This window comes from Denticeps clupeoides, chromosome 17, assembly GCF_900700375.1.
Source record: "Denticeps clupeoides chromosome 17, fDenClu1.1, whole genome shotgun sequence".
Lineage (NCBI taxonomy): Eukaryota > Metazoa > Chordata > Actinopteri > Clupeiformes > Denticipitidae > Denticeps > Denticeps clupeoides.
In genome coordinates, this window is record NC_041723.1 from 9642138 (window position 1) to 9665713 (window position 23576).

The 23576-nt window shown below is 45.8% G+C and overlaps 1 protein-coding gene across 2 annotated transcripts in view; it reads left to right on the top strand.

Moving 5' to 3' along the window:
- Positions 1-23576, top strand: part of cdh13 (cadherin 13, H-cadherin (heart)) — a 299980-nt gene that overhangs the window by 150911 nt on the left and 125493 nt on the right. For both annotated transcript variants that reach the window (XM_028958803.1, XM_028958804.1), the window contains one exon: positions 8584-8728. In XM_028958803.1, the coding sequence (XP_028814636.1) occupies positions 8584-8728 (145 nt within the window). The remainder of the gene's footprint in view (positions 1-8583; positions 8729-23576) is intronic.

Consider the following 23576-nt stretch of genomic DNA (forward strand, 5'->3'; position numbering starts at 1 on the left):
CCTTCTCCCTTTCTTTTTGTCAGCCAATGAAATAAACCAAGGCTTTGTTTCAGTGAAATGCTTTGGACTTTCCTGGACTGGAATTGTGGATTAGACGGCCTCCCAGGAGTCTTCCCTTCCCTGAGTGTTCTTCACTTAGCATTACTGTCATGGCCAACGCGCCTCCAGCCCGCTAGAGGGCACCTCACCAGCCTGGGAGACGATGACCCGGAAGAGGAAATGGAAGCGGGCGGTGGCAAGTATAAAAGTGAGGTAACCCCAAGGAGACACGCCCGCTCTTTGTATGAGTTTACTCGCCAGAGACGCTAGCTCTCTCACCCCCGACCTAAGATAATTGTACCTTCCTGTAATACGACCTTCGCCTGCCCACGACTTCGAGAATTGCCTGATCCCCTGGAAACCACGAAAAGAAACCCCGACCGGAACTTCCTGGCTACAACCTCTACCTGCCCCTGACCTTGAACCTACCTGGCCCATCGGTTAAGACGGGATTCCATGCTCCCCTACCGTCCTGCCGCCCAAGACCTACTCCCGTCCAGTCCAAGATCCCGGACCATCCTGAAACCCGCCGTCTTCCGGTTCTCCTCTGCCCCGGTCCTTCCCAAAGATCCCGAACTGACTCCCTGCTGCGTTGCAGCGCGTCCATTGCTTCCTCATTCCTCGCCGGCCAGGCGCCCCCGGTCCTCCTGCCCCGCTCGCCCAGCGTCCTCTACCGGTACGACGGCTTATCCCCACGCCCAAAGTATGTCTGCAAGTACGTCATCGAATTCCCCCTGTGACAATTACATAAAACACACACACAGACACTGGAGCAGGTACTGAGATGCATGTTGACACAAGGTAATTTCATTTGATTTTCTAGACCAGATAGGAATCTAAAACATGTTTGAATGATCATGTATTTTCTCTTGTCATTCTGAATGTGGTGAAATGCTTTCTTTTAATATTTCTTACATTGTTAAATATTTTATGACACATCTTTGTCATCTCTCTGTGACTCTCTAGGCCCAGTAAAAATGAATGCATTAAAGCTTCTTATTCTTAAAACTTTTTCTTGCTCTTGTTGTAATGTAAAGCCCTTGTTTTGGCTCCCACCATGTTGGTCAGTCTCTAGGTACTTTTTCCATACAGTGCATCCGGAAAGTATTCTCAGCACATTAATTTTTCCACATTTTATGTTACGGCGTTATTCCAAAATGGATTTAATGTTTTTTTTCTCTGAATTCTCAAGTAAAAAAAGTTTACTTGAGGTTTTGGGAGATGTATTAAAAATAATAAAAACTGAGAAATCACATGTACATAAGTATTCACAGACTTTGCTCAATAAAGTACCATATAAAATAATGCACCTTATGCAGCAAAAAAAAAGAATAAATTCTTTTAGAATGTGATGCCACAAACTAGTAATACCTGCACACCTATCCTTGGCCAGTTTCGCCAATTCTTATTTGCAGCACCTTCTCTAATCTAATCTTCTCCAGAGATGTTCAGTCGTATTCAAGTCTGGGCTCTGGCTGGGCTACTCAAGGACATTCTTTGTGCTGAAGCCTCTCATTTGATATCTTTTTTTAGGGTCCTTGTCCTGCTGAAAATTGAACCGTTGCCCCGGTCTGAGTTCAATAGCGCTCTGGAGCAGGTTTTCATCTAGGATTTCTGTACATTGCTGCATCCCAGTTCCTGCAGCATCCCAGTTCCTGCAGCTAAAAACCATTCCAACAGCATGATGCTGCCACCACCATGCTTCACTGGTTTCCTCCCAACGTGACACCAAGCATTCACACCAAAGTGTTCAATCTTTGTCTCCTTAGACCAGAGAATTTTTGTTTCTCATGGTCGGAAAGTTCAGAGAGCAAACTCAAGGCAGGCTGACATGTGCCTTTTACTAATGAGTGGCATCCGTCTGGCCACTCTGGTCCATCTAGAAAGTTCTCTAGAAAGTGAAAGTGAAGTGATTGTCATTGTGAAACACTACAATGAAATGTGTCCTCTGCATTTAACCACAACCCTTAGTGAGCAGTGAGCAGCCATGAAAGACGCAGTGTGGGGACGGTGCTTTGCTCAGTGGCTTTGCTCCGACTTACATAACTTATAGGATGCCAGATAGCACAGGACACCTTCAGCTTCATTCAATATTAAGCAGAAAGATTTAAGTCAGGATGCTGTACTTTTACATTTATGAGGCAACCTAAACAGAGGGAAAGAATGGGGAGTTCTGGGACAGAAAAATTCTGAAGGGAACTTTTGCTAGATGTGTGAAGAGGACACTGGAACTCATTTTTGATTCTTGCACACATCTGTCCAGTTCAGAGGTGAATACAGGAAAAAGCTGGCTGGAAATGAAAAGTCTTCCATATGCATGACCCAGCTCTTTCAGGCCTTCCATTCACATCTTTCCCATTCCCCCCAACCCCTGTCTACACTATTTAACATTGTAATAAAGGTTCAGCCGATCTCCATTTCCTCCACACAAAGACAGCCGGTTGGTTGCGGGTGTGACCTGCGACGACCGATTGCCCTCTAATGTAATGAGCCTTTTCTCCAAATCTTTTCAGAAGCCACAAGAGTCTTTAATGTGGTTATGATTAGCAGAAGAGAAACAGGCGAGACAGCTGGGGCAGCAGGTTGTAGGTAGTGAACAGACCAGGTGAAATAAAGGGACAATAGGCATAAGGCATGCAAATCCATAGAAACCTTACAGTGGATGGTACAGCGTTATGTCTGCAATATATTAATTATGGGGAGGTTTTTATTGAGCAGCAGAATACTTATTGTTCCAAGATGTCTGAAGAGCTGTGTGTATTTCAAAACTACTGCCATGATCATTTATGCTAGTCTGCAGAAAAAAAAAGTGATTTGACTTAAGATTCAAGACTCAAGAATGTTTTATGTCACCCAAGCTGTATTGAAGAACACAGAAATAGTGTTTCTCTGGAACAAATGAGGTGACATTTGACAATGTGAGACAAGACATGAAATACAGAAGAGAAATGACAGCATGACAGAGCAAATTAAGACAAGAGAAAAAGTCAAAGTTCTGTAGGATTGTAGTGCAAGATGAATGTGCAAAAAAAATAATAATAGGACTGAGGAGGACTGGAGCTTATACAGTTGGGTGTCAGGACTTGGTTTCACAGTGAATGCAAGATTTCTTCTACAGTTCTGTGATGGTCCTCTAAGCTATTCTGACTATCTACTTGAAAGCCATTTCCAGGAAGTGATGCAGCTATAGAATATGCACTTTATGGATTCCCAACAGAATGTGGTGAGAATGGGGAATGAGACTGTCTAGATGCAGCTCCTGGGGGGCAGTGTTGGGATTTCCTAGTGATGGTCTTGAGTGTCCAGCTGACCTTATCTCCATTGTCATTGTTATCTCAGCACTAGTCATTTTACATTTACATTTATGCCATTTAGCAGGCATCAAGAGTGACTTACAATCAGTAGTTACAGGGACAGTCCCCCTGGAGACACTCAGGCTAAGTGTCTTGCTCAGGGACACACTGGTAGTAAGTGGGGTTTGAACCTGTGACTTTGTTGTCATCTGGTCTATAGGTGGGTGTGTTACCCACTGGACTGATAGTCCATCTATTGAATGACTTTCTCTCTGCATGTGGACTTGTTGGGGCGTATAAGTCCCATCAGCGGTGTCAATCACGGAATTAATGATGTGGTTTGTGCTTTACTGGGCTTCACAGACGTGTGTCAGCAAAATGAACACTGCTGGACTGGGCATGAAACCCTGGGGGAAGCCATCAGTGCTGATGACCCTGAAGGTGTTGGGTCCTCTACTGACAGGCTGGAGCCTGTTATTAGGAAGGTCAGGGTCCAATTACAGACAGAGGTGGTTTTGCCCAGTATGCTCAGCTTTTCTTTCAGTCTCTGTGGAATAATTTACTGAATGATGATCTGAAGCCTTCGAACAGGATTCTGACATAACTGTCTTTTGTTACCAGGTGTTCAAAGGTGAGGTGGGCAGCCACTGCTGTGCCCAGGCATGCGTTAAAATTGTCTGTGAAAACATGCTCCTGCTGAGAACACATCTAGGTATGTTGTTCGGACCAGCAGATTCCATGGTTTGACACTACAGAAGTCATTTAATTCACCTAGATGGGAGGCATTGCTGCTACAGGCCAGAGGAGATGCCTAATACTCTGCGAGGGACAGAATTTTCCAATTGTATTCCTCTGTGTTTGTGCATTTTTTGTGCACGAGATGTGAAAGTATCTCATGGTCATACACACTCGTTGTCCCCTTGATGGCCTTTGACAGTCTATGATTGAATGCACTTGTTTCCAATCTTCACCTCAGCAGTAAAACAGTGCTTGCGATTTGCTCGATTGGGAATAAGTTTGGTGACAGTGACATCCACAACGACTAATGTAGCCAGTATGTTTTGCCAGGTGTTTTTTGCTACTGCAGGTGGCAGCTTTTTTTTTTTTTTAAATGTTATAGTGCGTGCATTCAAAACTGAACTGTAATGCAGAAATGGATCCCCAGAGCCAAGTTCAGGCTTGATATTGCTGGCTGATTGCACAGGATGCTTTTTTTATACTATTTAAAATCTGCTCTTTACAGGTGCTTTTAAGAAGATGTTTATGAGGGACTATATATTAACTACATAATAACTGTATATTTGTGGATTATGACTGCAGAAAGTTAAAGGTCACAGGAAGGCTTTTGTCAGAGCTCTCAGTTTGAGATTAGACCCCTTCTGTGAATGAAAGATGTAACGCCTCAGTCACAAAGGCAGGGAGACATGGAGCTTTGATCCACTGCGGTTTGCTGCAGTCACACTCCGATCAGCTAATAAACACGGTGTAATCATGCCTGAGTGCTAATTTGTGCTGTGACAGGCAGTGATGTGTGCCGTGTGTAATTTTCTCCCTCGTGAGTGCTTCTGTCTCCTCGCGTTTAATAAGTAATTTTCCTCAAAATTAAATCACTGCCTCCTCTTACACACATACCAATTTCAGACAAAATACCAAGGGGGATTTGCCACTGAATCCAGCATCACTACTGGAAGAAAATCCGTCATGGACAGAGGTCCTGTGTTCTGCCACAGGATAGGGTGTGGCCTCAAGGCTTGTCATTGGCAACTGTAATTGTCACTAAGTCCTTAATGCACTGCAAAGCTAACGCTAATGGAGCTGTCAAGGGCAAAGAGTTTTTGCCGGACACTACATGGCAAGTGACTTGAAGCATTTGCTCAGTGTGTAGTGCAAAAGAAAGGAGAACATTAGTAATACACTTTTAGACTGTCCTGGTGCGTGTAGGCTGGTAAGCAGCTCCAACAATCCCACTAATGTGGACTAGAGAAGCCTGTCTGCAGGGAACAGGTAGTATGTGCACGTATCTACATATCACCTATAGGTAAGTCTCTGTTTATACACGCTAGGAGTAGCAGGAGTAACCCCAGCAAGTTTTGGAGGGTCAGGTAGTCAGCCAGTGTGTTACTAACAGACAGACTAGGGGCTTTGTAGGGCTAGTGGTGTTTCTTCAGCACAGTCCATGGTCCAGGTCATGGTGGTTCCACCTGTGTATATATTGTGAACTGTTGAGTCGCTGTGAAATCCTTTTTTTTTTTCATCTGAACGTAAGTTGAATGACAGAATTCATCTTTGATTCAGATTCATTTTTGGACATCACATCACATATCACGGCATCAGAACATAGCTGGTGAGGAAGGCCAAGGGACACTAGTGTAGCAAAGTCTAGCCTCCATTCACAATGGACTTTAATTAAAATCATCTGCAAAAGGTTTGGACCCTAATGTATAGCTGTGTTATTAGCCTAGTGGGTAAAATACTCACTATGAAACAGAAGAGACAGATTCAACTCCCACTCACTACCATTGTGTCCCAGAGCAAAAGGCTGTAAGGGCATCTGCTAAATGCCATAAATATAAATGTAATCGAAATACCTTGACAACAGTAAATACTGACATGTGGCCAGAGCTTTTTTTTCAAGACACACTTCACTTTTCAACATCTTAAATGAAACTGTTGACAAAAGACCCCATAACTTTGGTTGTGCTACCTACCTTAGCTCCACTGTGTAAAACAGATGCTTTACACACGTCTGCAGTGTTGTTCATGTACACAGTAGAACACTTACTGTTTTCTGCTGATGTGCCTTGACCACCCATAGAGCAGGAATATCAACCAGTGCCATGTAAGCTTTTTGAAACAGGCCAGGTACCACGACTTCTGGTGATAAGGCGCTGCTGCATATTGCGCTACATGTCTTCATACAGACGTTTGATTGAGCTGACACAGATTCATAAATGTGGTAGAAAACAGTAAATAAACCCTGTACACAAGGATGTTTTACTGAGTGTGACTCTCGGTGGGGAGTACCCTGATCTGAGGTGATTATTCTGAGGAGCCTGTTGAGATTTCAGTACCCATCACATCTGAACGCATCTCACCTGAAGATGTGTTTCACTTAAGATGTACAGTTGACTTTAACATGTCCAAATTTGAAGTGTTTGCACTGAAGCACTGCGGGTTTAGGCTTCAGGGATTGGTCTGAAAGGGTGGAACAGAGACAGGAATAATCCTTTTTACCTACCGAGTACATTTCTTAATGTGTAACTGTGACCGTGCATGACCCTTTTTTTAAATCAGCATTTAGTGGCCAATGAAGATGATGAGACAAATGAGCCCCCATGGATATTCAGTCCACTCCCACAATGCAGAGCAGAAACGGGGTGATGATCTATGAAGCCATTATGTCCTAACCCCTAATGCCTTGAGTTCAGCATGCGTCTGTGTCATTAAGCTCGATTTGGCCTGCTCTGAGTGGCGAGAGTGGCCCGGACGGGTGTGATGGAGAGGAGAAGGCTTGTCACGCTTTGTTGAGAGCAGCGGGAGCTGCTAATATAGCATAAAGGGGAGGAGCCGTGCGGAACACCTTCCATCTGCAATGGATCATTTCAGCTGGGCTTTTAGACTAATAAACTCATCTAATAGTGTGGCGATATGTGGCGCAATCTGTTTATCAGATGGACGTGTGCAGTGACAGATGTTATATGGAGGTAATTTTGACAATCTGCTTTGTTTTTATCGAGAATCTCACACATTTAACTTAAGTTTCATTAATTTGCGGTTTCTTGTAGATTTTCAATTAATAACTAAATATATTATTAACATCATGAAATAACCACCCTTCTTAATAAACTTTGCATTCGTTTACTAGGCTATATGAGCCCATTAATTATTTTTTCTATAATCAGCAGTGCATTATGAGATCATAATTAGCTAATGAAAGGTCACTTGTCCAATACATATTTAATAAGTGAACTTTAAATTTAATGCAACTCAAAAAAAAAAATGTCCGGCTTTGTGGAAGTAGGAAGTTTGCCTCTGACAGTTTCCTGACAGCGCAGCTCACAGATCGGCCTGTAAAGGAGGGCTTAGGGGCTCTTTGATGCAGGGCACCTTTAAGGAGCTGACCGGGCACCGGGGCACTGCAGCAGGATAAGCAGTGTGAAGTCTCACCGTGAGCGGCACGTTTGGCTTGTTTGGTGTCGGGCATGGAGCAGCGGTCGGCCTGTCACTTGTTAGTCCCACTCAGGCTTCAGAGTAAGACTATGGCTGAATAAATGAATAACCGATAGATGCTTTAGGCAGCAAGCAAGCAAAAAGGTCTCTGTCGTGGAACGTCATAAACTCTCTCATTATGAAAAGCAACTGAATCTTTGTCACTCCCCTCCTCCTCATCGTCATTTTCCAGCTTGACCTATGTCCTGCCAGCGATTCCCTCCGCAGGGCTTTTTGCAGCAGTACAAGCCCACTAGGATGTTTTCTCCAAAGTGATCTGCATAAGGGGCCATCAAGCTAGAAACCAGAAGGGACTATTCAGAAACCGGCGATTCCTCCCATGGTTCACTCCTCAATGAATCGGGGGCAATTTGTCGGCGTTGTTAAACCCTGTCCCCATTCAAACTCTCCTGTTTCCGAATCCAGCAAACGAGACCGGCTCGAGTCAACTCATCTCCCGATGCTGAGGAATATTGGCTGACCGTGGGCAACAATAGGCAGCAATTACCCATGCTGCTAAGACCTGATGGCCGATGGTTAAAAGTCTTTCTTCTCTCAGCGATTTTCATTTCAGGAGGAGATAAATGCTCGCAACATCATTTGGGGGAAAACTGCAGCCATTAAGTTTTATCACCGCCATCTCTTCATTATTAGCAGCACTGTGGAAGCACTGGAGTTGGAACAAATAGTAGCCAAGTAGAATAATAAAAAAAGAAAGCCAGAGAAGGAGAGGAAGAAAAAAAGACAACAGCGAGCAGCAAGGAGAGAGAGGTCCTTCCATTTGAAACGGGGAAAAAATAATCAATTTCTATTTTTCCCAAAAGGGTAACTCATGAACTTTATATTTCTTTTGTTCCTGCAGCACTTTTTTTTCTTTCCTCTGTGTAGTTCGACAGTTGCTGGAAACCCTTTTCAGAAGTTTCAGAAAGCATTTGCAAGAGTGTCGGTCACAACAAGCTCTCCTACGAAAGGCTGGATCTCTGTTTTTTCTGTTTTGATTTTTCTACATTAACCCTTGACTCTTCACCTTTTTCTTTTTCAGCTTCAAGTGTCAACCATAGACATGGGTGGAAGGCTAGTGGAGGGCCCAGTGGACTTGGAGGTTTCTGTCATTGATCAGAATGACAACAGGCCCATCTTCAAAGAACAGCGCTACGCTGGAGAAGTACTGGAGGGCTCGCCTACAGGTAAAGAACACAGGATTATCTGTAACATGCCCAGAATTTACTTCAACCTTCCTTTTGGAATGAAAACAAGAACCGATTTGCTTCTTCAAATATAGGCAATGTGTAAACCAGTCTGAAACATGCAATGAATATGAAAAAAACACAACAAAACATTTCAAGGCATTTCTTACCTTCAATACGACCTATAACCTGTACAATTGATTTTTTTGGTGTGTGTATGGCCTGAGATTTTACATATTGATTGATTGATGTACTGGTGAATATTACCTTTGCAGAGTGCAACAGTTACAGTTGTTTTTAGCTGTTGTAAACCCTTGGTTGGACCCTTAATCACCCTGGAAATGGTACAGTGGTGAGCTGTCATATCAGAGTAACTGAAGGCATGAGGACCTCCTGGAAGCTGTTTAGTGTAGTTGTGAGTGAAGTTACTTGGTTTTATATTGTTAGTTACATATTGCCTAAATACAAAGAGTTTCCGCAAATTTTACTGTTATTGGACAATAATGGCAATAATGATACTGTCAATGCTTGCACATCATACCATAATATCATAATACAGAGCTTTATTCACTAATTACAATCTGTAAAGATGTTTGTTTGGATGGAACGAGAATAATGAAAGATAACGTTTCTCTGTTCCATGTCTATTGTCTGTCATTAAGACACAAACATGTATCTGTCCTGCTGGCTTGTTGTCACAGAGCAGCCACCAGGGCCACTCTTCAAAAGCTTGACTCATGGGACAGCCCTCCACTGTGCAGGGCTAGAGCAGTGCCTTTGTCTGGCAATTGATAAAATCATTGCATTGAAATAGTAATTGCCTCATTCCAGGGGGAAGAGAAGAGAGGAAGCAGTGGCGTTGTTGGGCAGCCCACCTCCGGTTTAATGCCCAGCTAAGTTGGTTAGGCAAAGCGTGTTTATCTAGAGGCAACCGGATGAAATAAAATTCAGCTAAAGGACTTAATGAAGTTACAGCGGCAACCTGCCGGCACGCTGGGCAGAAGGCGCAAATGAAAACTGCCGAAAAAACCCCCATAGGCAGGATTTTCATGTGTTGCATGGGGCCCGGCCAAAAAAACAAAAATGGGTGTTTACCCGGGCCATTAAACGGGGCTAGTCAAAGGGAGAAAATATGAAGATGCCGCCTTGTTTTGAAGCTCCCAGACTACGGCTGCAGTTTCATTTCACCCCCTGCTGTGTACTGCGCTTTTATGCCGCCTGAAGGTAATTTGGTGTTTTGTTTTTTTTTTATTATTTTTATTATTATTATTATTCAAGGGAGACATAAAGGAGTGACACATAACAGTGGCGGTTCTTTTGCAAAGAATCTATATGCCTCACTGTCAACCCTGTCACTTTTATCCTCGTCCACCAGTGAAACCGAGCTCCTTTATTTACTTTTTTTTTTTTTTTTGCTCATTTGTGTTTTGCTCGAGGGAGGTCACATTCAGAACGTGATGTACGTTTACATCACAACAGTTTAATCTTTGCCCATTTTCTGTTTCTGCTACTGCTTTTACTACTCCATTGCTGTGAAAACAGAGTATCTGCATTTTAGAAAGACATGGTGACTGGTGCTGCAATGAAACTTACTATTAGTGGGATTTGTGGAGTGAATTTCAGTTCATGTTGCCTTCAGTATGTACAGAGGAGGCCATCTTTAAAACATGACGGAGGCTCCCTGTCAGCCATTAATCAATGACGTAGCAGACATCCAACTAAAGACGGATCAGAAAACAAATGCAGAGGACACATTTTGCTGTGCGTACTGTGTGGTTGCTGTGTATCACAGTGACAAAAACAGTCACTTTCATAATGTGAATCATATTAAAGAAAGGATGGCGAAGGTAATGGCAATATGAACCTTGTGGGACAACGATGGTGCTGATGATAATTGAATTTATAGGTTTGTAGTTTCAATGAAGTGGATTCATTTTTAAAAGAAGCTTTATTCTACTCAGTGTGTCTGCGTGTGACGTACTGCGTTGTGTCAAGCATGCGACTCCTCCGTGCGCAGCGGGTTGTCCCGCCCTCTCGGAGCAGAAGCACAGTGGCAGCACGAGCCCCGTACACCCCACAGATCAGGAATAAAGGGCGGTACAGTGGAGCGGCCAGCGGGCGGCCAGTCCCGGGTTCAGGGTTAACGTGAGCGCAGCACGCACCACGGACCCTGCCGTTCACTTGGGAAGCACTTTTCTCCGCCCTCTCCACAGACGGAACGGGTGATGATGCGTGGCTTCTGCTCAGAAGGTCATGATCATCAGCTGTGCTGTTTATGATTGGACCCCTGCGGGGGCAAGATGGTTGAGGGATGGTGCATCATGAAATGTCTTTAAGGAGAATAAAATGTGTTTGTTTATCATTTATTATTAAATGAGTTAAGTTGTGAGTCAAACTGGAATCGATCAATATTCTTTTAATGCCATAACTGTATAATCCACAAAACACACACTTACAATCAATGATATTTTCCCCTCATTCATATGCATTCATGCTTTGTCAGTCTCACACATACAGACACACAGCTACATCTATATATTAATTCAGAAAAACTAATTAGCATCATTGAATCATCACAAACATAACCTCTGCAGGTTATGTCTCTCCATCACTTGGCTGTGTGCTTGCGTGTGTGGTTTATTTTTCTCTCTGGGAGCCTCGGGAAGAAAAGCTGCAGGGGAGAATGTCACAGTCATCTGACATTTCTGTGCAAACTGATAACTGCAGCAGGCGGTCTCAAGTCAAGCACACACACACACACACACACACACACACACACACACACATACACGCAAATGCAACGCACTCACTGTGGTGGCCACGTTCAGACAATTGGCATGGACCTTTATTCCCTGTTTACTTACTTTTCTGAAGTGTACCTTTCGGATGTTTCCCTGTCTTTCCCTCAGACTATTTTAATACAGCCGCCTGTCCTGTTCTCTCTTCCTACCGCTTCTCGTCATTTTGAACAGCAGCATACCAAATCTGAACGTCGTTTGGGTAATTCCGTCTTTGATTGCTTAGCCCTGGCTGATCAGAGTGTGTTGACATGGGGGTCGGTGAATGGGAGCGTTACCTGGGCTCTTGCCTGGGGAACACAAATTGAAGCTGTTTCCCCCACACACGCATGCATGTGCTCAGATGTGAATAGTTTATTTGATTAAAAACCTCAGTTTTTGAATAAATTACAAAAATGCGGATTCAGTGGAGATTTTAATCAGCTCATTTAGTGCTTGGTACAGTAGTATGTTGCTTCTGGAATTAACAATGCAAAGATACATTTTTACAGTATAAATAATGGCAACAATACACAATGTCAGTCTACAGGTTGGAAACATGCAGAGAAGTTTTGTGTGTGTGTGCATTGAAGGCATGGAGGTAAGGAATTCAGGGCAAATGTTTCATTATTCATCTTGTGACAAAAAATGTTACTGCTTTTAATCTGTATTTCTATCAGAGCTAATTGGGAGGCAGAGTTTACCATGAGTGGGCGAGGAAAATCACTTTGTACTCTTCAGCTTATCTGAAACACAGACACACACACAGCACAGGGTAAATAGTGGCAACTATGAATCTGCCATTTGTTCACGGGTCTAATTTTATGTTCAGAACTGAAAATGGACAACTTCACATATTCACAGCATGTACTCGCTGATGCACATTTTCCAATGGCTCAGATTAAAGGGTCAGTGACAAAAATTCCCTCGTTATTTGATTAGTCCTCCACCTCGCCTACAGAAAATGTGTGGCTCCCTGTATCAGAGACACTGGCGGGAAGGGCGTTATACAGCACGTCCTACATCCAGACACGACGATAACCGCTTGCCGTGGATAATGTGTCCCCAGTGGCGTTTTACGCAGTGTGTCTGGTCACTGTTGTGTGTAACTCACATCTGCGACAGGATCCCTCCAGCTATGCGTCATGTCGGAGACGAACATGTCCAAGTCCGTCCGCGAGCGCGGGGGGCACTGGGTCACCCAGCTGAGAAAATAAAAGGCTACAAAAATCAATACCTAATTGCCAGGACAGGCCCTCTGCGTCGGACCGGCGGGGCTAGAGTGCAGATTGATCCGAGGGACAAAATGATTGCGGCTGAGGGTGACGCTAATGTTGGCAGGTAATTTGTCGCATAATGGTGGCTTGTCGGTACCATTAGGATTTCCCTGTGCCCGTGTCTGGGTCTGCCCTGACTGTTGTGTGCCCCGGGCCTTTCAATCCCACAATGCCTCATTATCTGCACTTCCAACCCTTGCTACCTGGAAAATTAAGGACCATCATGGGCCCCTCTAGATCCAAACAGCTCCCTCAGATATTACCCGTCATGTTTTTGGCTTGTTTGTTCAGACTCTTTGGTGACCGACTGTCTTTTGTTTAATATATGTGTCTTAAATTAAGACATTTGCATTTAAATAACTGTTCATTGTGTAATTTTTCCCACGTGTTTCATTTTAAATGGTCCCAGAATGCTTTTAGAATGTTTTTTGCCAGCCATATTCATTAGTTTAGTGTCAAACCATTAGAGTGCCATATGTACCCACACAATCTTCTGATTCTGTGGTCCTTTTTATTGGCCTGTTTTAATGTTTCCTTTAAAGTGACTGGCCTTGGCTAAAATAAGTTCATACAAGCTTTTGTTAAACCTGAAAAATCATATATTTTCTTAATATGGAACTGGCCTCTGATAAATGATTTGGGTTCAGTCTTTACCAACTCTGAAAAAGGCATTCAAGGGATCCATCGTCGGACAAAAAGATCTCAAAGGCTGCACGTTATTCATATGTCTCATCTGTTGACAATTATGTTGCCGATGTCTCTCTCATCTGCACAGTCTGGGTATTTTCACTGATGTGTTACAGTCAGTCCTAGTCATCCTGGGTATTATTATTGCCGGGCCTTATGCTTGTAATATCCCTTGTTACCTTAGAAACCTCAGTCTTACATCTCATACCTTAAATGCATCTTAATTTGCCTCATTTGCATATATTAAGGATTATTTGGATATATAATTGTAATAGGTGTTATTAGCAAATTGTTAGCAAATGTAAAGGGTTTCCTTGTGTACAGAAAAAAAAATTATTGTATCTTCAATAAGTCAACTGTGCCCAGCTAGAGTTATAGTAATAAAATTGTGAGAGACATAATCATAAACTTGAATGATGTTGTCAGTGTTGCCAGGTTTTGAATTTGGTATTGTTGAGAGCAAGTATTGAGGAACACTCCTCTCATTTAATTATGGGACAGCAGTTGAAATGAAATAGTGGTGCAGCAATTTTTGCATACACAATGGTCTGTTTGTTTTAGTCAAACACATACAATAATTGAACAGTGTTACTCAGGCTGAAATTGGAAAATGTTTCTGCATGTTTTTCCTCAATACAGAATACGTACATGATAAATATTCCTATAATTCCACTGTTTGTGCTGAGTGTGTATTCTGAATCAGCTCTACCCCTCATCGAGAGAGTTTTTTTTTATCTTTGATAAATGATTAATAAGACTGTTTGCTGAATGGGCTACTGGTGTTGTAGAGTCTATCGGCTGTAAACCTGCTCATGTTTGAATTATTCTTGTGTTGATTTCAGTATGTATTCTTCTGCTGTTCTGGTATCTGTGCTTTTCCTGTCCCTCTTTATCTTGCACACAGTGCATCAGGAGTATTCACTTTTACCACATTTTGTTATGTTACAGCCATATTCCAAACATTTTTCTCCTCAGAATTATACTAACAACACTTCATAATTACAATGTGAAGAAAGGTCACTTGAGGCAAATATATTAAAAATAATAACATATTAGAAATCACATGTACATAAGTACAGCCTTTGCTCAGTACTTTGCTGATGCACCTTTGGCAGTAATTAAGGCCTCAAGACTTTTTGAATGTGATGCCACGAGCTTGGCACACCTATTCTTGGCCAGTTTTGCCCATTCCTCTTTGCAGCACCTCCCAAGCTCCATCAGGTTGGATGGAAGTGTCTGTGCGCAGCCAGTTAAGATCACTTCAGAGATGTTAAATCATATTCAAGTCTGTGCTCTGGCTGAGCCACTCAAGGACATTCACATGTCCTGAAGCCACTCCTATAGCTTGACTGTGTGCTTAGTTGTTGTCTTGCTTGTTGTTGTCTTGCTGAAAGATGAACTTTCAAGAGCATTCATCCAGGATGTCTCTGTACATTGCTGCGGTCATCTTTCCCTCTATCCTGACTAGTCTCCAAGTTCCTGGAGCTGAAAAACATCCCCACAGCATGATGCTGCCACCACCATTATTCAAAATCAGAATATCTTTATTGTCATTGTAACAAGTACAACGAAATTAGGTGCGGTCCCTGTGTCAGAGAGGATAGCATCCATAAAGAAGCAAGCGTATATTGCATATATTTGCCTGCTGATGAGCTGTCCTAAAGAGTTCAATCTTTGTCACATCAGACCAAGATTCCTGGTCTGGCCAGGAAGAGTCCTGGTGGTTTTGAACTTCCTCCACTTCTTCCAATTCCACTGATGGAGGCCACTCTGCTCAATGGCATCTTCAAAGCAGCAGAATTTTTCTGTAACCTTTCCAAGATTTGTGCCTCGAGACAATCCTGCCTCAGAGATCTACAGCCAATTCATTTGACTTCATGCTTGGTTTGTGCTCTGACATGAACTGTGGGGCTTTATATAGAGGGACGTGTGCCTTTCCAAATCAGGCCCTATCAACAGTTTTTTTACATAGCTGGACTACAAGTAAACTGCAGAAACATCTCAAGGATGATCAGGAGAAAAAGGAGGCACCTGAGCTCAATTTTGAGCTTTATGGCAAAGGCTGTGAATACTTATCTACATGTGCGTTCTCAGTTTTTTTATTTTTAATAAATTAAAAAGCCAAATTTTTTAACATTGTCATTATGGAGTGTTGTGTGTAAAATATAAAAACTGATGTGCTGTGAATACTTTTTAGATGCAATTTATGTCACTGGCAGATGGTTAGGCGGTATTTTTACTCCTGTTTTGTCAAACCTCTGTCAACGTCCTATGCTACACAAATATGGAGTTCACACAATATTATTTTCCTGTTAGTCTGATGGCTGCATTTTTGCCTCACCTGTTGTGATAGACTCACAGCCTTAAGACACGTAAACACAGTTTTGGTGCCATGTATTCTATCTTTGGGTTGTACCAGGGTAACACGCATGAGACTATTTTAGAGCTGGCCCTTTCCCTGAGAAATTCTCACAGAAGAGCACCTGCTGTCTCTCAGAGTTGATTGGCATCTGTCAGTTGATTGACTGATTCAGTGTTGTGAGAGACACCTGGGACAGGTGACACAGGTGCACCGGCGTCCTATCTGAGGCTTGTAATGTGGTGGACTGTGACACTCACGCACAGATCTGTACACAGCATGCAAAGTTGTCATTCCAGGAGACTACTTGTTCATCTTGTGTCAGTTTGGAAGGTCACCTGGACTCCATCTGTGCAGATTTAGTCACTGCAGTATACTCAGCAATGCACAAGCATTAAAATAACCATCTCATTTTAGAAACCAATTCCTCATAAGTGAGAAATTGCATAGGCTTCAATTTCACAGCTCCAAGGTTGTGAATTTGAACCCCGATGTATACCTTATGTGTTCATAAATTTACGTGCTCTCCCTGTGTGGGTTTCCTTTGGGTCTTCCTGTTTCCTCCCATCGTTCAGGGGTATGTAAAGGTATTGTTAGTGTGGTATCATTAGGTATTGTTAGCCTATCTTGCGCCCCATGTCCCAGGATGGACTCTGGCATCTGCCACACTGAGTTGGACTAAGCAGTTAAGGAAAATGACTGAGAGAAATAACAGACTGAATTCTTATTAGATTTAAGTGATGTAAATATAACAAAATTAGTTTTCCTTTTGTAAAGTCTTTATGGTTTGATCAAGTTAAATCAGTGTGTTTATCACTCCAGCCCCCCTAACTTCATCATTTCTGTGTTAAATTGCATTACTATGGACCATTGTAAAACCATTTCTCTCTCTTAGACTTTTTCATTGCTGGGGCCTGGCTTGGCTCTATATAATTTGGAGAGTATCCCAGAGCGGGCGCGGCTCCCTGGCAGCAGGAACTCTGTGCAGCTCCAGGGGTACTAATCTATTAAAGAGTTTCCATTGTGATCACGTTGTGGTCCAGCTTTCCTTGCACCTAAACTCTGTCCCTGTGAGGTTGGCCTGTTCCATCTGGTCAAATGGGATGAGGAAAAAAGAAATTGTCTACTGGGGTACATTGGAAAGGAGATAAGATAATAATGTCCTATGCATCCTTATCCATAAAAGATTTCAGGCAGTAGACAGTGTAAATATGAATCACATCTGCTGCTATTGCTTTTTAAAAGCTTTTTAAAGGAGCCCAGGGCCATTTGTAGACTTGTAGATCTTCACTAAATAAGCACATTATTACCTTATCTGTTATTTCAGCAGTGTCAGCTAAAATATGTGGCTCAGGTTTGTAATGGGGGGACAGGTTGCAAAAAATCTTTCAATGTCGTTTTTATGGGTTATTTAAAAAATATTGTGTAGACCTAGACTGGAAGACTTGTGTTCTGCAGTGTTGTTATTTCTCTTTTACTTTAATGTGGTTTTGTACTGTACACCATTAACATAACCATAATACTCTAGATTTGGTCACACCCATCCCATACGGTTAGAGAACATGCATGAAGGCCTGCTATTATCTCAGTTTCAGTACATGCAAACAGGAACTGTACTGTACCATCTGCTGAAACTTGATGTAAAATGTTCTAGGACGGTCCATGAATAAATGTAGATGGGATATATTCATCTTTCCAGCTTGTTGGAACTTCTCTTTGAACAGCGGCCTTCTAGAAACTTTTTGCAACACCTTTTGTCAATATTCTGTTACCAAAAGCAAGTGTTTTTCCCCTGTATTTTCTGTCACTGGTTATTCTCAATGGAAGTGTTGAGCCACTCACTGACACTATCGGAACATCAGTGGCGAGGTTAATAGACAGCACCTGGACGTACCGCATCAGCACCTGCAGGTTGGAGGTGTTTACACCGCGGCGACTGGTTGCCAGGCGCCAGCGGCGTGATGGGTTGGGGAGGTGAGACAACCCGTCGCCGGTCTCGATCTGTCAGCGCACTGATGTATGACTGACGGCTCAAAGATCAGGAGAGCTGTGAGTCACAGACTGACAGGGTGAGGCTTTCTGTGTGTGTGGGTTTTTTTTTTTTTTTTTTTTTCCACAGCTAGAAAGTTCATAAGATGCAGCAATACGATAACTCCCTTAGTCTTTTTTTCTCAATTTTTCATCTTGCACATATCACGTTCTGCCCGTTTTGTTTGAGCCATGTGATAAGAGTTGGGAAACTCCAGCAGAAGTTTGCTCAGGGTCAGACCCCAGCCCGACCGGCATCGGCGGCACTCCCGCTTTAATGTTAAATTACAGCAGCCCCGCTTGTTTGAACAAAGACATGGACTTTAATAACCCACATGATTTCTCGCCACCCCTCGTCCCTCCGATTCCCTGCCTTTACGGGGTGCCTCTGACGGAGTCGTGTTCCACTCCGCCTGGCCCTGATGAGGACGTGGTCTCAGCTGTAGTGGGGACTGCAGCAGATTTGCTGTAGGGTATGAGGACTTTGATTGAGTATTGATCTAGGATTGTGGCGCCGGCTCACGAGTCATTGACTGAAACCTCTCTTGTACTCCCGGTGGACAGGGCTTATGAAAGGAAATGCAAAACTGGACAAATTTTCAGAATTCTCGATGGATCACAAAACAAAGGACTTGCGACAGAGATAGCCTTAGGCCATTAAGCCTGCCCCTCATTCCCTATAGCTCCCATGTATGAAAGGACTGATTCAGACTTTGATGGCGCTCTGCCTTTAATCTGTCATGTTTCTGAGACTTTTACTATTCAGATATAACTGTGATGCAGAAAACAGTGGCTCTGTCACGACTACGGACTTACGGGGGAAGGAAGCGCAGAGGTCTGACATGCTGGGAAGGGGTTTTATTCATATATATAAACAAATACAAATAAACAATGGCGCGGTGGCCAAAAACGGGAAATAAAAGGGAAAAACACAAACTAACCCGTAGGCGTGTGGCGATTGCCAGAACTCAAAACACATGAAACTAAATCAGGTCAAGTTCGTGCAGCGAGTTCACGAAAATGGCAGCGACCCCGAACGGGGGAAACTTCCGGCATTTATGGGGCGTCAGGATTGGATTCCGGTGTGGAGCCCAGCTGCAGGCAATCCTGACAGAGCCCCCCCTCCAAGGGCTACGTCCTCGGAGCCCCAACAGTACAATCAGTGGAGGCGGCGGGGCGGACGGCGGCAACCACAGGGCTCCTGCCCTGCTGTATCCTCCCCTTGGAGGACCCGGTCCCTCGGGCTGGCTCCCCGGCGTGGTCAGGCGTGGCGGCCCCGGTCCCTCGGGCTGGCTCCCCGGCGTGGTCAGGCGTGGCGGCCCCGGTCCCTCGGGCTGGCTCCCCGGCGTGGTCAGGCGTGGCGGCCCCGGTCCCTCGGGCTGGCTCCCCGGCGTGGTCAGGCGTGGCGGCCCCGGTCCCTCGGGCTGGCTCCCCGGCGTGGTCAGGCGTGGCGGCCCCGGACCCTCGGCCTGGCTCCCCGGCGTGGTCCCGCTTGGCGGCCCCGGACCCTCGGCCTGGCTCCCCGGCGTGGTCCCGCTTGGCGGCCCCGGACCCTCGGCCTGGCTCCCCGGCGTGGTCCCGCTTGGCGGCCCCGGACCCTCGGCCTGGCTCCCCGGCGTGGTCCCGCTTGGCGGCCCCGGACCCTCGGCCTGGCTCCCCGGCGTGGTCCCGCTTGGCGGCCCCGGACTCCCGTACCTGCACACAATAATCAGGGCCGATCCATCTGGGTACGTGTGGGCCCTGTCTCCACATGTCCCCTCTGACACGTCTTGTGTCACCCCCTGCACCGCGCAGGGAGATTGTCCCAGAGCCTCCGGCGACTGTTCCAGGCACCCCAGGTTGGTGCCTTCTGGGACTATGCAGCCCCTCTCGCTGCACGGCCCTGGTGCCAAGGGGGGGGCATTGCCAGACCATCCGGCTAGCCCCTTCTGCGTCCGTTGGGACAAGCAGGCCCTCTTCCTGCCTGTCCCAGCTGGGTCCTCATGCCTACCCGGGGGCTCTAGGGCGCTCCACCCCTCTGGAGGCAGACGCAGGCCCATGCCTGGCCCGCCCTCCTCGCTTCCCCACCTCCCCTCCCCTCAGGAGGAGTCCCCAACCCGAACTGCACCCCCCCAAAAAATTCTTTGGGGGAGCACCCCCCCCGGCTGGACTTAGGGGTACCTTGGGGCTTGTCCACCTCGCCTTGGACCAGCACATTCGGGTCAGGAACCTCCTCCCTGGGGTTCGGCTCCGCGGCTGGGTCGCCATCTGGTGGACACAAAGAGGGGAAGTGGGGGCGACATACGGACACATATGCCACACAGACACACACAGACAGAGACAAACAGAAGAGAGGGTCGTCTGGCTCCCTCTCTGGGCTCTCCGGGACCTCCTCAGGGGGCACAGCCAGGATCTCGGGAGGAGCGACCTTCTCGTCGCCCACCAGTGCTGGGTCTTCTTGCCCCGGATCCTGACTGGCACTGGATGTGGTGGAGGGGCAGAGTTCGATCCCTGGCTCAGGCCGATCAAACTCCGCCCTCAGTCTCTGTTGGAAGTCCCGAAAACTCCTGTCTGTCTCTCCCTGCTGCCAGAGGGTTGTGCTCCAGCCCCATGCTGATCCAGTCAGACACGTGAGGATGGTAGTGATCTCGTCTGTGTCTGCTGCCCCACTGAAGGGTCCCGGGACAATTGGGCTGTCCCACACGGGGCTGGGCACGTCGCTGGAGATGGTGGTAGGTGTGTGGTGTGGAGGGGGGTGGACGTCTTCTCCAGCAGGTGTGGACGCTGGTGCTGCGCTGCCATTTCGCTGGGGAACGTCCAGGCAGAGGGAAGGCGGGTCGGCGACTGGAGCAGGGATGGAGGATTCCCTGCGAGGCAGTCCCGGCAGCGCAGTTGCTGGCTGGCGACCTCCCGTCGCCCTCTTCCACCAGCTTTCCTCACACTGCTGGGAGGGACGTGGGTCTCCACGGACCTCGTGACGATCCTGGATGGGCGCGATGGGCGGAGCCATCCCGGCACCGACTGCCCAAACGGCGTCATCCTGGTCGTCGTCCGTGTCAACCTCGTACCCCCGGAAGTCACATGGGTCATCACGGACGCCGCGATGATCTCGGACGCGCACGATGGGCGGAGCCATCCCGGCACCGACCGCCCACCGAAAATCCACGTCATCATCGCTTTCGTCATCCGTGTCCTCCCACCGGTGACTCCAAGGGTCGTCCACCCTGCGGACATCCTGGACCCATGGCGCGATAAGCTCCCATGGGCAGTACTCTGGCCATTCGGGCTGGAGGCTGCCCACCTCCTCGCTGGAGGAACGCCGCCGTTGTTGTTGCCGCTTCTCACCCCCCTGGAAGTGACGTGGGTCCCCACGGACCTTGCGACGATCGCAGACTGGCGCGATGGGCGGAGCCCAACTCTCGTCTCCCGTGCTCTCGTCGTCGTCCGTGTCGTCCACGGGGAGCCTTGCCAGCAGAGCGCAGAGTTCTTGGCTCGACATGGCGAAGATCGTGGGGGTCGCATCTTCTGCGCTCGCTGCCCACGTCACTTCCTCGCTGCTGCCGACGCCAACGTCCTCGCTCCGCCCACTCACCCGCCGACGTTGTCGCTTCCGGGTTTCGCGGAGTTTCCCGGGGGTGACGTCATCACGCGGCGCCGCGTACCACGGCTTCTCGGGGAGAAAACGCTCCACCAGAACGGGCGGCGCGTCTCTCCCCTGGTGTTCGCGTTCGCCGCGCCGGGCTGCGTCCTTCGCGGCGTTTCTTCTCCTCTGCTTTTTACCTCTGCGCTTTTGGGTAGGTCGCTGGCATTCTGTCACGGCTACGGACTTACGGGGGAAGGAAGCGCAGAGGTCTGACATGCTGGGAAGGGGGTTTTATTATAACAAACAATAACGAAATACAAATAAACAATGGCGCGGTGGCCGAAAACAGTTTAACGTAAATAAGGAACTGAAACTAACCCGTAGGCGTGTGGCGATTGCCAGAACTCAAATTACGAACAGTGTTACCAACTAAAGTTCACGAAAATGCCAGCGACCCCGAACGGGCGGAAACTTCCGGCATTTATGGGGCGTCAGGATTGCATTCCGGTGTGGAGCCCAGCTGCAGGCAATCCTGACAGGCTCCAAGATTTCTTGCAGAAGAATGCATAAATGAACTCAAATTCATAAATTGTGACCTGAACATGCATGCATTTCACCTTCTTCTCATGTGACCTGTAATCAGAAAGGTCCCGCTGAGGTGCCCTTGAGCGAGGTACTGTTTCCACACACTCCTCCCCGGTCGCCTTTCATGGCTGCCAATGTTCCCTCATGGGATGGGTAAAATGCAAAGACCTAATTTCACTGTGTGCACTGGGTGCTGTGCTGTGAATCACTTTCACTTACAAATCAGTCTATGGAGCGATAAAGTGCAATAAAGCAACTTTGGTATGATTTGTTGCACTGTGCAATCTGACTAATGGTGAAAAATGTCACAGTGACACATTTACCAGTTTGATTGCACAAGTGTGATTAAACTCACACTAAGTAAAATGAAACAACATGCACAAGTCTGGGCTTTGTCCAATGCTACCTCACAACAATGACCTCACTGCACCTTCACCTGCTTTTTACCCATACGCACCAGCGTGAACTTGGTCAATCACATGGTCTTATAACTTCAAAAATCATATTCTTCCATCAGAACACTCTGAACAGTGCTGTTTAATTCTCACCGCCTATTTTAACAGACATGACAAGACATAAACTGTTTTTTTTTTTTTTTTTTACAGTTAATTGCAAAAAAAATTAAATAAGAAATACACTGAAGGGTGCTTTGTTATCTTAGAAGAGCTACCACAAAACCAGGCATTTTAGACTACACATAATCCCCTGAAATCCTGGAAGTACTGAGCAAACAAAAGCTAAAGGGTTGACTAGTGACATTTTCTCATGTCATCTCAGGAAAAACATGTATTTTTGTTAAAATACCTTAAAAGTTAAAAGCATGAAGCAAAACTGCAGCCAAGTTACTGAATATATGGAGAAGATCTGCCTTATAAAACATATTTGACACTACTTTAGTTTGATACCCACCCCTATTGAAGCCCTTTACAGGTAATACTTGCATATAAGTTTACTTCTTAAATACTCATATTCAAAACTCATGTGTGGGGGTAGCGGTTAAGGAAGCGGCCTTGTAATCAGAATGTTGCTGGTTCGAATTCTGATCCACCAAGGTGCAACTGAACAAAGTACCATCCACCACACACTGCTTCCCGGGTGCCTGTCATGGCTGCCCACTGCTCACCAATAGTGATGTTAAAAGCAGAGGACACATTTCATTGTGTCACCATGTGCTGTGCTACAGTGTATCACAATCACTTCACTTTCACTCATATATTATTCCATAAAAATATTTTTTGATAGCTGTTTAAAACATTGCATGTGTTTATTCACCCTCAGACTCAGTCCAGCCACTGTAAGCACAGAACCAGTCGTAATGACTTGCACATGGCTGAGAAAATAAAACCTCACATTATTGTCATCTAATAAAAGATCTTCTCAAGGCTGGAAATTAATAGACACAGACATAGGTTAGTTTAAAAATATATAATGGAAGGAGTGTGACATTTATGAAGCTGCAGATGGGGGGGAAGCTGCAGGGAGTGGGTTGGGGAAGTTGGGAACTGGCTGCTTCTGCATTTTCAGTTGCAATGGGTTCGAGATAACTGATGAGAAATCAAAGCTTTGTGCTCAT